This window comes from Bidens hawaiensis, unplaced genomic scaffold (assembly GCF_021521415.1).
Source record: "Bidens hawaiensis isolate Kalapana, Puna unplaced genomic scaffold, B.hawaiensis_p1.1 tig00006773_1, whole genome shotgun sequence".
NCBI lineage: Eukaryota > Viridiplantae > Streptophyta > Magnoliopsida > Asterales > Asteraceae > Bidens > Bidens hawaiensis.
The window spans coordinates 958,288-972,885 of record NW_027491462.1 but is presented as its reverse complement, the minus strand read 5'-3'; the positions used below and the strand labels follow the sequence as shown (position 1 = coordinate 972,885).

Below are 14,598 nucleotides of genomic sequence, written 5' to 3'. Positions count from 1 at the left end.
CATATACCCTGCTAGAATCTTTAAAGTTTAAAAATGATAAAACAATAAAATAAAAAATTATAGTTTCAAATTATGTTAATAGCTCATTAGAGCATTTCTAATAGCTTCTTAAATTCTTTTTAGTAAGTTTTGCAAATTACAGGATATAATTAAGAGTGATTGTGAATAAAAAGGAGAAAAAAGTTAATGATTTTTTATAAATTTGAAAAATATTTCTTTTTAATATTTGTTGAATTAGATATGGGTAGATAAAAAAGAAACTGTAATAATAAAGGTGTAAAAAAATATTATTTAATTGAAGAGATAAAAAGAGTGATTACATGTGTAACGTGTAACTGTGCTCTTAATAAACAAATCACATCCGTTATTAGACCATATAAATAATCTTCTTTAGTGTTTATAAAACCCTAATCATCACAAGTGTCCTTCCTACAAACTACTGCTAGTACTCTACGCCTGAAGCCGCCACTCAAATGGCTAACTTGCAGGTCACCTCATCTTCAGCAAAGCCTCTTGTTCCTTCACTAAATTCAGGTAATTAATCTATCTGCAGTTACGATTGACTGAATGCTTGCGTGACTGTGATTGCTTCTGTTCGTTTGATTGATTATAACAGTTTGTTTGGGAATGTGTTTAATTAATTACTATATTATAGAGTGTAAATTAGGAGCCAAAGCAAGTGAGTTTCGTGGAGTTTCATTTGTGCATCATGTTCATAGCCCTAGGAATCTGTCTCAGACATCTTGTAAACCTCAAGGTACTTTTAGTTTCATCTTTTTTATTATTTTTTGTTTTAAATTGATTTCTGAATTAGGTCAATTACTTTGAGCTTCAGTATACCTTGTCAGATTTATAATATTATTACATGTGTGATTGATTCTCTTAACTTAGGACATATGCTACTGTAGCTATAATATAATGTGCCCTAGAATCTACTTAATTTAATCATTTCATTCTTCATTGAGTTCATTCCTTTGGTTGCATGCCCTAATTTTCACCAATGTTAACTCAGATGTGCATTTGCACTAAGGTCTTGGCGCGTTTTTTGAAAGTGGATTGTTATATTAAGGCTTTGTTGAAAATTGGATTGATACAGAACAGTGTTTTTCTAGTAGAATCTAGGACACATTAAGTGCATCTTAACATATGCTCTTGGACACCCAATCTATATATTATATGTGCTATTCTTTAAGTTGGATCTAGGATACATTATATGCATTTTAACATGTGTTAATAGAGCATACACACATGCCAAATATTTGTGGGACCTAATATAAGGGATTTGCTTGATGAACAGGAATTCAAGCAGTGTTGGCCAGTGATAAGGAAACCAATGCATCAAATGCTACCAAGGGAAGAGGTCTACGTGGCAAATTGAACAAAGTTGTTCTTGCTTACAGTGGTGGATTGGATACCTCAGTAATTGTTCCTTGGCTAAGGTAAAAATACTAAAAGCTAGGCCTATTCTTCAAAGAAAAACAATCAGAAGTTGGCTTAAATTTCTTACGATCCTCTTTTTGCTTCAAAAGATGCACAAAATATTTTAAATACTAACTTTTTTTGTTTGTTGCAGGGAGAATTATGGCTGTGAAGTTGTCTGCTTTACTGCAGATGTTGGTCAAGTAAGTTATCTAGAGTTTATTGGATTTTTGTTGTTATGGTATTATAATCATATTTCCCCATTAACTTTAGAAGGCTATTATTTGTTTTATAGGGGATTTCAGAACTAGAAGGTTTGGAAGCAAAGGCGAAAGCAAGTGGGGCCTGCCAACTGGTCGTCAAAGATTTGACCGAAGAATTCGTGAAGGATTATGTATACCCTTGTTTACGAGCCGGTGCAGTATATGAAAGAAAGTACTTGCTGGGAACCTCAATGGCCCGGCCCGTTATTGCAAAGGTGAAGCCCAAATGCATATATTATAATATTTTGCTCACCAATCTTATCATCTATAATTATAATACTAACAGGCAATGGTGGATGTGGCAAAAGAAGTTGGAGCAGATGCTGTTGCTCATGGATGCACAGGAAAGGGAAATGATCAGGCATGCTTTTCACCTTAATTTTCGGCCGGATTAATAGCATATTAATATAATCAGTTTTTCATTTTTTGTTTTGTTTTTAAAATACAGGTGCGTTTTGAGCTTACTTTCTTTTCACTGAATCCTGATCTTCAAGTTGTGGCTCCTTGGAGGGAATGGGATATAACAGGGCGGGAAGATGCTATTGAGTATGCCAAAAAGCACAATGTTCCCGTTCCAGTTACAAAGAAATCTATTTATAGCCGAGACAGGAACCTGTGGCATCTCAGTCATGAGGTATGTTTTCCTTTCATTTATTATGGACGGTTGATTTGGGTTGTTCCTATCTCAAACCGTTTAAATAAAATAAAGTTAGCTAACAAGTGAACGGGTTAAAAGTCATCCAAAGTCTTTAATTGTAGAAGTATTGTTTTTTGTAATCATAGTTAACGCATTGTTGTTTATAAAAGACTTGAAATTTGCACAAAAGTATTAGTGGGTTGACCCAACTCGGTCGTACCTGTGTTTACGGTTGTCAATCATGTCAGGTTGGTGGGTTGAACTGTTCAACTCGAAAACATCAATCCTAATACATGAACACTTAATTGTTTAACTAGGTACGACCTGTTTTATTCATTTGTCTAAACGTGTCGAAGGGGTTAAAGGGTAGTAACTAAGTTGTAATTTGTAAACATGGTAGTTGGGTTGTAATAAATGGGTTAAGCAGGTCCTAAAAGGGTTAGCAAGTCAAGTTATTTAGTTAAAAGGGTCAACCTGGACACAACCTGTTTATCTAAACTTGTCAAATGGTTGACGGGTAGTAATCAAGTTGGAAATGTGTTAATTGGATTGTATTAAACAGGTTAAACATGCCATAAACCGGTTAGCTGGTTACCCAATTTAGTTAGTAAGGTCAACCCAAACATCCCGTTTGTTATACTAGTTCGATATGGCAACCCAAAACCTATTTATTTTCGTGTCGTGTCGGAAATGACTGTTTCAACCTGAACAAGTTTTGCCCCAAGTGGTGTTTATTATTGTTACTATCATTATTATTGTTATTATTTATCTTATTTTGGCTTTTCTGGTGTGGTTTTGAAGGGTGATATCTTGGAAGATCCTGCTAACGAGCCGAAGAAAGATATGTACATGATGTCAGTTGACCCAGAAGATGCACCCGACAAACCTGAGTAAGTTTGATTATTATTGCTATTTTTTAGTGTCATCATCTTTATGTTTGATTATTATTGCTATCTTTATGTTTTCTCATATTATAAATATTGTTATTTCAGATACCTAGAAATTGGTATCGTTTCGGGGCTCCCAGTTTCCATAAACGGGAAAGAACTCTCCCCAGCATCTCTACTAACCGAGCTAAATGACATTGGTGGCCGTCATGGTATCGGTCGAATCGACATGGTGGAAAACCGTTTAGTCGGAATGAAAAGCCGTGGGGTCTACGAGACCCCCGGGGGGACCATCTTAGCCGCCGCGTGCCGTGAGCTTGAGAGTCTAACCCTGGACCGAGAAGCCATACAGTTCAAAGACATCATGGCTCTTAAGTATGCTGAGCTAGTCTATGCGGGCAGGTGGTTTGACCCTCTTCGTGAGTCAATGGACTCGTTCATGGAGAATATTACTAAGACCACCACAGGTTCGGTGACCCTTAAGTTGTACAAGGGTTCGGTGATTGTGGCTAGCAGGAAGAGCCCGTTTAGTTTGTATCGGGAGGATATTTCGTCTTTTGAAAGTGGGCAGATTTATGATCAGGCAGATGCGGCTGGGTTCATAAGGTTGTATGGGTTGCCTATGAGGGTTCGAGCCATGCTTGAAAAGGAGAAGGGGAAACTGTGAAGTTAGGGTTCTTGTTTTTTGATTGATGGACTTTATGGGTGTTTAAGATTGAATAAATATCAGTTGACTCTGTGTCATTTAACTATTTTTTTTTTCTGGAACGACCAACTAAGTAACGCCGGGTACTCCGTACGCGGCACAAATGGCTAAAGGTAGCCCGAGCCGGTCACGAGTCCGGACGGACGGAGCCTCTAGCGGTTCACCTATTGAGGGATTCCCCGGATAAAACCCGACCTTCACGCCCGCCACACGGCACGACAGCGATGAGCCGGTAAAACAAGCTTAACACCCGACTCTGTGTCATTTAACTATTAAATGCTGAAGTTATGTAATTATCATTTCTTTTTCAAAACAAGCTTAAAATATGAGTATGAAACAAAAATAATAAGGTTTTAGACGTCATTAGGTAACCCATTTAATAAACAGGTTAATCTATCTAGCTCGTTTAATTAAACAGTTATGTTTAGAATGACCTCCATTTACCTAAGTAGACCAACCCGTCACCATTTATTGTAATTCATCAATCCATTTAACACGTTCATCTAAGCTTCCAAAAGATTAAAAATTTGTTTTCACCAATGGGTACAAATGTATAATCTTGCCATGCTTCCTGTTTAGCTACACCTTTTAACTCATAAGTCTTTTTATTAATATGGTGAGGATTTATTGATAGCTGCTTTCTTTGTTCGTATGGGTGTTAATGAGTTGTGTTCATTGGCGGCCAGTCAAATTCGACATGAAGCCGAAAGCATGACATAATACAACATGAACCTGAAAATAGTGTCGACACATGAACTCAGACACAACACAGTTTTAACGAGTTAACAATACGTTTTAAATTAACTTGAGCGTATTAATAAAAAAATTATAAAACTTACAACAAAACACGCAAATGTATATATTACATTTTAACTTTAAAACTTCATGTTTATTTCTATTGTATCGTTTAAGTTATGGCATTAAATGCTCACCCTAGGGGTGACAATCTTGACCCAAACTATTTTAAATGGGTTAATTTGGGTTGTTTTAAAAATTAAATGGGTTGGTTTGGGTCAGAGATTTTAATTAAATGGGTTAAAATGAGTCATTTGAAATTTCATCTTGTTATTTTCGGGTCAAAATGGGTCAACATATTCAAAGAAACGGGTTGAGGGTTGATGTGGGTTAGTTTCCTAAGAAAATGTGGCAGGTTTCAGATCGGAACGGGTTACCGCACAATACAGATTTCGGCACGAAACGGGTTTGAGATTGGAACGAGTTCGGTTCAGGTTTCAAGCCAACACGAGTTTTCACACAGGACGGGTTGGGTTTTGTTTTTTTTTTTTGGTCGATTCCGGACACGTTTTTGGTTTTTTGTTTTGTTTTTGTCCTTTTTTTAGTTTCGTTTTTGTTCGGTTTCAATTTTTTTAGTTTCGTTTTGATCGATTTTTTTGATTTCGACTGATTTGGTTCGGTTTTGGCTTTTGGTTTCAAATCCGTCGATTTTTCAATTTCGATTCGATTTCTTGGTGGGTTTTTTTTTATTATTTTTTCATCTTGTTATTTTCGGGTCAAAATGGGCCAACATATTCAAAGAAATGGGTTGAGGGTTGATGTGGGTTAGTTTCCTAAGAAAATGTGGCAGGTTTCAGATCGGAACGGGTTACCGCACAATACAGGTTTCGGCACGAAATGGGTTTGAGATTGGAACGAGTTCGGTTCAGGTTTCAAGCCAACACGAGTTTTCACACAGGACGGGTTGGGTTTTGTTTTTTTTTTTTGGTCGATTCCGGACACGTTTTTGGTTTTTTGTTTTGTTTTTGTCCTTTTTTTAGTTTCGTTTTTGTTCGGCTTCAATTTTTTTAGTTTCGTTTTGATCGATTTTTTTGATTTCGACTGATTTGGTTCAGTTTTGGCTTTTGGTTTCAAATCCAGCGATTTTTCAATTTCGATTCGATTTCTTGGTGGGTTTTTTTTATATATTTTTTTTATTTTTTTATGAAATGAGGACAACAGAGGAAACATTTTAGTTTTTTTTTTTACTTTTTTGTTTTGATTTATATTTTGAGTTATGATTTTTTTATTATTCTATTTTTTTGAGGGGTTTTGATCTTAATAGAAAACCCCCTAGAAAAAAATAAAAAAGAATAATAATAAAAATCATAACTCAAAATATAAATAAAAAACAAAAATTTTAAAATACAAAAATGTTTCCGTTGCTATTCTCGTAAAAAGGAAAAAAAAGAAACTTGAAACCCGTTCTGACTCGTTCCAACTCTAAGCTATTCTGACCCAAACCAAAACAACCCTTTTTTTAGTTGACCCATTCTGACCCAAACTCGTTTCGACCCAAACCCATTTCGACCCATGACTCGTTCGACCCAACCCAACCCATTTGCCACCTCTACTCACCCATATTAAATTATGACGTAAAACGTATAATTTAAAAATTTATGAAAATTAACGGTGCGAACACATTTGACACTGACCTGAACCCATTTAAACTAAACCTAAACTTGTATTTTTCATGTTAGGTTCATGTCATGAAAGAATTTCACACTTCTATGTTCTATCAGATATTTCTAGTCTCAAAGTTTAAAAACTTGAGATGGTTTTTGGACCTTTTGGTATGCCCTAGAAGGAGCTAGCTTAGAATTCTCTAGACATGTTAAGCTATGATAAATTTATTAGAACCTTATCCGACCAGATAATTTCTTTGTTTGGGGTGTTACTAAGCGCACCCTCTCATAAACTTGGTGGGTCCACCATCGTTAAAACAATATTATCCCTCTCACATAAGGTATTTTTAGTTGAGGGAGTACATATACTCACCTTTTGTTTATTTCAGAATATGAAACTGCCATGATATGGAAGTTTGTGTGATTATATTTTTAGGTAGTTTATATTCTTTTTTCTCATTTCTTGAGACCGTGATTGGTACTGTAAAATTTTGTGGTTATCGATTGAGTGAGACCGTGATTGGAAAAGTTTGTGGTTATCGATTAGGTTTTTCTATAGTTGACGTGATTGGTATTGTAAAATTTTGTGGTTATCGATTAAGTTTTTCTATAGTTGACCAAAGTATGCGTTATTCACTTATTCTGTAAGCCGGTCACTGATGATCAAAATCGTGAAAACATAAGTTAACAAATAGAGCTTGCATAAATTTGCTCCACATATCGAATCTGATCTAGTTGAAGTCTATAAAACTCAAAATATAACGAGTCAAAACCAACTTGAATGGCCTCTGGTTGAACTCATCTAAAGTTTTCCAACCCACACACATAGTTCGTATGTCATGGTCGTGATAAACCTTTGACATACGAACTACTTTTTTTTGTATTCAAGCGAAGTTCTAGCTATGCACACAAATAGAAGCTTAAAAGCCTTCGACTTGATACTGGTTGGAGCCTTCTAAAAATAGAAGGGACTCTCCACAAATAGGAGTATGCCATTTTGCATAACAAACACACGGTATTCTTTAATAAAAGGCGAAGGAATAATTCGCTTTGTGCTCACTGCATGGCTGCATGGCTGCATGGTTTTCATTCTCGGCACCTGCTTCCTTAAATACTGAGGTCAACCCATTTGGTTTCTCTACCTGGCCGATGTGGGATGGAGCCCAAACCCGACTGTTTTTTTTTTTTGGTTAATGTTCACAATTCCACGTCCTTGGTGGGTTTCATAATCAAGAAAACAAAATAAATTAGCAGAAGTTAAGCATTAAATTAAATGCATTACAAGATGATGTTGAGTATATACAACTCCTATTAACCGACGGGCCTTGAGGTCTCTTGCCTGTCAGGCGCATTCCCAGTGAATCTTCTTGTCAAGTCGCATATCTTTGCTACGACTATACATGTCTGATTGAGTTCTTATCTCCAAGGGAAAGTATTTACCTCCGGTAGGGCTGTAAACGAACCGAACGAATATGAACAAAGCCTTGTTCATGCTCGTTTGTTAAGAAAATAATGTGTTCACGAACACTTACCGAACGAGATTTTATGTTCGTGTTCGTTCTTTAAGAAAATTAATATGTTCACGAACGGTTCATGAACACAAATAAAATCAGTAGAGCCTAGAGATTGAGACCGATGTATTCATCAATGTGAATAATGAAAGCCTGTAAACGAATCGAATGAACACGAACAAGGGCATGTTTGTGTTTGTTCATTTAACTTTAAAAGAATATGGACACTTACTTCATCGAACAAATATTTATGTTCTGCCCGTTTATTTAAAAAGGGACATTTGTGTTCGTTTGTTTAAAATCTAAACGAACATAATTGAACAAAGATAAACGAACATACATGAACAAATGTAAATGAACACAAACACACATAAACGAACTTAAATGAAAACACTTAAATGAATACAAATTAACAAATATAAAACCTTTAAGCAGATAACCTGTCTAGATAATATTTAATTATTTTATATTAATACATAAACGAACATAAATAAACAGACATAAATGAACATAAATAAACGAACATAAACAGACGTTCATGAACATAAATGAACGAACGGAATATGTGTTCATGTTCATTCGTCTAATTAAACGAACACAAATATTTTGTTTATGTTCGTTTGTTTATTAAATAAACGAGCATAAACGAACTTCCCGCAGAAAGGTTCACGAATAGTTCACCGAACGTTCGGTTCATTTACAGGCTTAACCTCCGGTTAAGTAAGCATAAATGGTTGCGCTTGTCTTATCCGGAAATCATGTCTGGATAGCCCAACCAGATGGGCTGACCGGCTTCTACTTATTATCTCTGGGTGATCCGGAAATGGAGTCCCCGGTCCATTCTTACGTTGGGCAGGACTTAGGATTTTGGTAATAGTTCCGGTTTTATCATATCTCATCAATTAGGTCTCGACCGCCAAATGTGGTTTTGGTTCGCTTGGTCTATATTTTTTATTGTGCCATTGGATCTGTGAGCAAATGTCGAAAGATATAAAACCTCAACTCACTTTTCATGATATCAAAAATTTCTAAATCCAGCACAGAACATTCAAAAACACTCCTAATATCTCACAATAATCTATACATACATGCTACAACAACAATAACCACTTAATCATAATACTCATCCGAAAAAACATTAGTTTGAACACCATTAACTTCCGGTTGCGGCTCTGAAACTATCTCATAAATAATATCATCCACCTCATCATCGTCATCTTCCTCTTCGTGCTCCGTTTGTTTCATTTCATTGGCCCGTGTTTCATCTCGGTTATTCATTGCATCTTCATATGATGTTTCATACCACACCGTTCCCCTTCCTATAATTCCTTTATTATGAAAATCTCTCAATCGCTCTTGTTTCGTTTTTTCTGAACTCTTCGGTTCCCCCCAATAATCGTATCTATATAATGGGTTTTCAGGGTCATATTTGTCTTTTGCCACCGTGCTTGGATCATGGAACCTTCCAGGCTCTTCTGTTGGTAGACCAACCGCTCTTCGGCTGCCACAAATTCACATTAGTAATTATCCTAGATGATTAGTTAGTCAAGCACTCAAGCTGCTTGTGAGCTACCCGAGATCAACTCGCTAAAAGCTCAAATCAAGCGAACCTTAAATGAGAGCCTGAGCTTATAGTGGAGCTCCTTTAGTGAACAAGCATCGAGCCTGAATCTCACATGTCAAGCATATTACTTACATAAATTTTATTTAATATAATTACATAGTAATTATTATTATATGTAAAATTATGATAAATAATATATTTTATGCTATACATACAAATTAAAAATTAACATACCTAAAAGATATTATATTGTATATAAATAAAAGAATTAATTTCTCTTTTCGTATGGAGTTATTTTTTAACCATTAGAGTCCTTGTGGCCAACACCGTCAGATTTTTCTATAAAATAGAAGGGTGTTCCGGTCATTTTACATATGACGGCTACTTACATAAATTACAAGTGTTCTTCAAGAAAGGGCGACTATTTTTATTAAAAAACGGTAGGCGAAAATGAAATTACTATTTTAATATTTTACATAGATTACAGAAACAGCCCTCTAAAAAATAATCTTTGTAATTTATACAAATAGCCCCTCATATGTACGACCAAAACACCTTTCCATTTTACAGAAAAATCGTTGGCCAAAAATGGTTAAAAAATCGAAAATTCAAGCCACAATTTAGTAAAAAAGAGAGCTCTTACTCAAGTAGCTAAGCTTGGAGAACCACATGGACGAAAAGCGAAACTTAGTCTAAATAAAATAACTAAAAAGATATTAAACAAGCTGAGCTCGAGCTCTCTTAAGTTGAACGAACCGAGCTCGGGCTCTGCTCGGCTCATTTACACGCCTAATAACCGGGTATGAGACTGGGTTTACCAAAAAGACTAGGGAAAATATATGCAACTTACCAGCTTATGTCTCTAAGTAAAGCTTCTCTCTCCTCAACTGACCGGCGCCAATGAACTAAATCATATTCATCCATTTCATGGTTACGCCTCAACTTCTCTATTCGGTAAGATGTCGCGCCTTGTTCCATGGCTTGTTCCTTCAATGCATTATGATACTGTGCCAAAATATATCTTAGATTTATATGCAAAAATTACCAGTTTAAAATCCATAAAAAATACGGTGTTTGGATGTGTGTTTTGAAATAATTAGTAAGTACTAATCCACACCCCCAGAACAATATTAAAGTGAGACTCAACATTTTTTAATTAAGAAACTTTTTGCTCACATGGCGCTCTTCAAATGCGGCTTCCAAGTCGAGGTCTTTTATACTCACGTTCTGATGCATATAAAATTTTTAAAAAAATATGAGTTAATGAAAATTTAGCAAGCAAAGTGCTTAGAGCAAAAAGGGTACTCACCATGATTGTTTTAGGCAGCAAACTATCCTTATAATAATCTTCTGTATATTGAACGCTGTTTTCTTCATCAAATTCCACCTCATCAGTTAACTCTGATATCTTTTTACCCTTGTATTTATCTGGATTAATCTCCATATCATCCATAATCATTTGTTCAGCAACGTGTATTTGCCATAACTGCAAACCGAAATAATATAAAAAATAATATATGACATCTAATTTTATTTCACGCAATAAATATAAAATCTCTGTTCCAGAAGAGTCTGAGAGGATTACCGTATTAACGTAAGGGTGATTACATACTAGCGGTTCCTCCTCCACCTTGATTCCTGGATCATCTATAGAAATAGGTGGTCTTCGACAATCACGCTGAGATTATCAAACGTTTACCACATAATTTTAACATTTCAAAAAATCAAGTTTCTTAATATTACCAAATAACTAGTTAACATAAATAGAACAATTATAGAACTTGTTGGTAATTTTTTAGTGATTATTAATTTCCAGTTTAATCGAAAGTAACATGTAACTGTGAAATAAAAATAATATACTAAGGGCTCGTTCGTTTCACGGACTTTTTTTAAAGGATTTGGAATTGGAATGGAATGGAATGTTTGAGAATCCCTATCATGTGTTTGGTTGGTTAATATGTATTGGAATTGGTTCCGAGCTGACACGAGTTTTTGCACCGGACGGGTTGGGTTTCGGTTTCCTTTGTTTCTTTTTGATCGGTTTCGGAGCACTGGACGGGTTGGGTTTCGGTTTCTTTTGTTTGTTTTTGGTCGGTTACGGATTCGTTTTCGGCCTTTTGTTTCGTTGTGGTCGGTTTTTTCAGTTTCATTTCTGTTCGGTTTCAGTTTTTTTGTTTCGTTGTGGTCGTTTTTTCAGTTTCATTTATGTTCGGTTTCAGTTTTTTTGTTTCGTTTTGATCGATTTTTCGGTTTCCATAAATTCGGTTCAGTTTTGTTTTGTGTTTTGTTTTGGTCGACTTTCGGTTTCGGTTCTTTTTTTTTTTTAATAACGAGGGCAAAGGCGGAAACGTTTTAGTTTTTTTACATTTTTCGATTTTTATTTATATTTTGAGTTATGATTTTTTTATTAATTTTTTTGAATTTTTTTTGGAGGGGTTTTTATTGTTAATAAGAAAATCCTTAACAATCCTTTAAAATAGGTGGGATTTTAAAATCCCATGAAATGTGGGATTTGATGGGATTTAGTTTCCATTCCCATTCTTTCATTTAATGAAACGAACATATCAATTCATGGGATTTAAAATCCCATTCCTTAGAATTCCTTCCAAATCCTTGAAACGAACAGGCCCTAAATAGTAATCAAGCTTCAGAATCGTTCTTTTTAGATCACTCTGTTTAACCTTGTATAAAAACAGAAACAATGTTGAAACTTGAGTGGTTATAGAGAGTTTAAACGAAGTTTGAGTGACTTTAATGAAAGAATATTGAAAGTTGACTAAATGATTTACTATTTCATGATTTTCTTCCTAAAAAAACAATTAAAAATCAACATTTTTTCCCAATACTTACACGCAACTCATCCATATTAGTATCTTCCTCACGATGGAAAATTGGCGGGTAGTCAAATCTCTTAAAACTGCAAGTAAAAGAATAGAGTGACATCACATATCAAGAATTTGATACTTTCAGTTAGAGATGGCATCACCTCTAACTATTATAACTATATAAAGTTGAAGAAAAGAGTTTAAACATACATAAGGTGGTCAATATTAGGGTCAACAAAGCGCATCTCAATAGGAAATCGGTAACGGTAAGGATCTCGCTTTGCCTGCAATAAAAATTAATGTTAAAAACAAATGCATAATACAGCATTTCAAATGCAATTAAATGATTACAGCTTTAGGTATTTATAGAGTTAAAACTCACCAGAATTTCAACAATGACATGCATACCGACTTTTATATGATGTCGGATCCAAAACCAATCGTTACGTTTAATGGGGACCCACCTGAAATAGCCAGAGCTTAAACTTTGTCTTCTCTTCGAAATTTCACAAATAACTAAAATATAACTAAAAACTTAAAATTGCTAACATAAGATTTGAAAGAGAGATATTTACCCGTCATGTACACCTCCAATGTCAACAAAAGCACCTTGATAAAGATGCAAAGTAGTCACTTTACCAACACAAATCTGCAGAATATAATATATATTCCCAATTAACTTCTTTATATTATATGAAATACTATATAAGATCATGATGTGCAAAGAACTTACTTGTCCTGGGTAGTAAAATGGTAGCTCATACTGAAATTGATAAAAGGTAAAAAAAAAGTAAGAAACTTTAAGATTAATCTATACAAGTTGTATTATACAAATCAAAACAGAACAATCAATCCTACCATTCCTTCTTTATAATCTTTCCCTCTTTTCCTCCTACCAGGAAAATAATCTTGATCATACTGCATGCACATTACCGATGATATCATCATCATTAGTACATATAAACATAAATCACTAGAAATAATATCAAAGTCAAATTACCAGATAATCATGCTTAATGTTAACCATATTTCAAGTTTTAGAACAAAGTGAATCCTCTAAAATTTCAAACATATTATCAAAACTAACAAAACATTATTTATTTATTTTTTTTATTTTTATTTAAGTAATTTATAAGAATTTAATAAATATCAAACTCAATTATTTTAGGGTAAATGTAAAATAATAAATTAGTTATTAGTTAACAAAATGATTTAGGCCCAAATTCATTTTTTTAGCCAATTTCTTTTTCAGCTAAAAAATTTGAAGCTCAAATGGAGGCAAAACCAAAACTGAACCAAACCAAAACTGAAACTGAACAGTTTTGAAATATTCAAAAACCAAAGTTTCTGTTTTTGGTTCCATTTTCTCGCCCAAAACCAAACCGTGCACACCCCTACCAAAACCGATACAACAATCATCAGAATATTAAAAGTAAACCTTGTAAGACTCTTCCTCCAATCTATCTCTATTAGCCTCAACCCACTCATTATACTGCTTCAAAAACACCTTATACCTATCCAAACACAACCCATCAGTATCCTTCCTAGCCACATTCAACACCTGATGAAGCTCCACCTTCTCATTAAACCTATGAGCCTCCCTAATAAACTCCAGCTCCTCCCGGTCCACCTCCCACCCCCTCGGCGGCCAGTCCCTCGGCGCCACATGCCGCACCACCATCGGCCCGGCCCACACCGTCCGCAAGGGCTCCGGTATCTCCCCTTTAAACTCAAACTGTTTGTCGTAAAATTCGTCCTCCGTTAACCCCAATTCCTCCATTTTCTTCCTCCGGTAGCTCGGGCGCAGCATCTTGAAGGCCTCAATGGTTTCGGGGTTCTGTAACTCGACCTCCTCGCCCTCGTTGAGGGATTTTCGGGCGAAATCGGCTTCGGGGGTGAGGATTTCCTCCCATGGGGCCCATCCACCTTCGACCCAGTTGCGGCGGCGAGCTTGGTCCTCGGTTTCGACGTCTTTGGGGCCGAATTTGTGGATGAAGTCTTCGTCGACTGGGAATTCGTCGGTGGAGAAGGCATTGGCTTTGAGGGTGAGATGGAAGGGTTTTGGAGTGTGTGATGATGATGAGGGTTTAAGAGGGGGTTTGGGTGGGTGGAAGGAGATTGGATGTGGGTTTAAGAGGCTTTGCATTTTCAACAAGTCTGTCTGACTCTGGAGTGGATAAACTTCCTTTTATACTTTCTAGGGATTCAATTTGGAAGAAAGTTAAATGCAGGGACTGTTTTTATAAAATGGGTAAAAACATTAAAGAATGAGCTTTTTAATACCCTGATTAAAAGGTTATTAAGTATGGAAGCCATTATACCGATGAACATGTTGATGTGGCAGGTGCTCAAATCGGCACCGATGGCGGTGAATTTCTGAATCTCAA

General features: G+C 35.5%; 2 protein-coding genes and 1 non-coding gene across 3 annotated transcripts; 1 reads left to right on the top strand and 2 right to left on the bottom strand.

Annotated features, from left to right (window-relative positions):
* Window positions 1–472: 472 nt before the first annotated feature.
* Window positions 473–3,873, top strand: LOC143633508 (argininosuccinate synthase, chloroplastic-like). The gene is made up of 9 exons (XM_077101802.1): window positions 473–534; window positions 656–757; window positions 1,298–1,439; window positions 1,574–1,622; window positions 1,715–1,897; window positions 1,969–2,043; window positions 2,131–2,316; window positions 3,121–3,209; window positions 3,312–3,873. The coding sequence occupies exons 1-9, from the start codon at window positions 474–476 to the stop codon at window positions 3,871–3,873; spliced, it is 1,449 nt and encodes a 482-aa protein (XP_076957917.1). The 5' UTR covers window position 473.
* A 3,388-nt stretch (window positions 3,874–7,261) lies between these two features.
* LOC143633536 (U5 spliceosomal RNA) lies at window positions 7,262–7,380 on the bottom strand. The gene has a single exon (XR_013153686.1). It is a non-coding gene; the product is annotated as a U5 spliceosomal RNA (small nuclear RNA).
* A 1,507-nt stretch (window positions 7,381–8,887) lies between these two features.
* On the bottom strand, window positions 8,888–14,357 carry LOC143633534 (protein PLASTID TRANSCRIPTIONALLY ACTIVE 10-like). Its single transcript, XM_077101817.1, has 12 exons — window positions 13,650–14,357; window positions 13,070–13,129; window positions 12,945–12,974; window positions 12,787–12,860; window positions 12,594–12,675; window positions 12,422–12,495; window positions 12,237–12,303; window positions 10,972–11,064; window positions 10,696–10,872; window positions 10,563–10,613; window positions 10,237–10,391; window positions 8,888–9,323 (listed from the first exon to the last, which is right to left on the bottom strand). Exons 1-12 carry the CDS (start codon window positions 14,355–14,357, stop codon window positions 8,933–8,935), a joined length of 1,962 nt encoding a protein of 653 aa, XP_076957932.1. The 3' UTR covers window positions 8,888–8,932.
* Between the last annotated feature and the right edge of the window lie 241 nt (window positions 14,358–14,598).

Excerpts from the sequence above, each read along its gene's own strand:
- LOC143633508 (XM_077101802.1), top strand. The coding sequence starts at position 474 with ATGGCTAACTTGCAGGTCACCTCATCTTCAGCAAAGCCTCTTGTTCCT. Across the intron at positions 1,440-1,573 it reads GTAATTGTTCCTTGGCTAAG|GGAGAATTATGGCTGTGAAG; the intron begins GTAAAAATACTA and ends TGTTTGTTGCAG. Across the intron at positions 2,044-2,130 it reads CAGGAAAGGGAAATGATCAG|GTGCGTTTTGAGCTTACTTT; the intron begins GCATGCTTTTCA and ends TTTAAAATACAG.
- LOC143633534 (XM_077101817.1), bottom strand. The coding sequence starts at position 14,357 with ATGCAAAGCCTCTTAAACCCACATCCAATCTCCTTCCACCCACCCAAA. Across the intron at positions 10,873-10,971 it reads ATCACCCTTACGTTAATACG|TTATGGCAAATACACGTTGC; the intron begins GTAATCCTCTCA and ends TTCGGTTTGCAG. Across the intron at positions 10,392-10,562 it reads CCGCATTTGAAGAGCGCCAT|TATCATAATGCATTGAAGGA; the intron begins GTGAGCAAAAAG and ends ATTTTGGCACAG.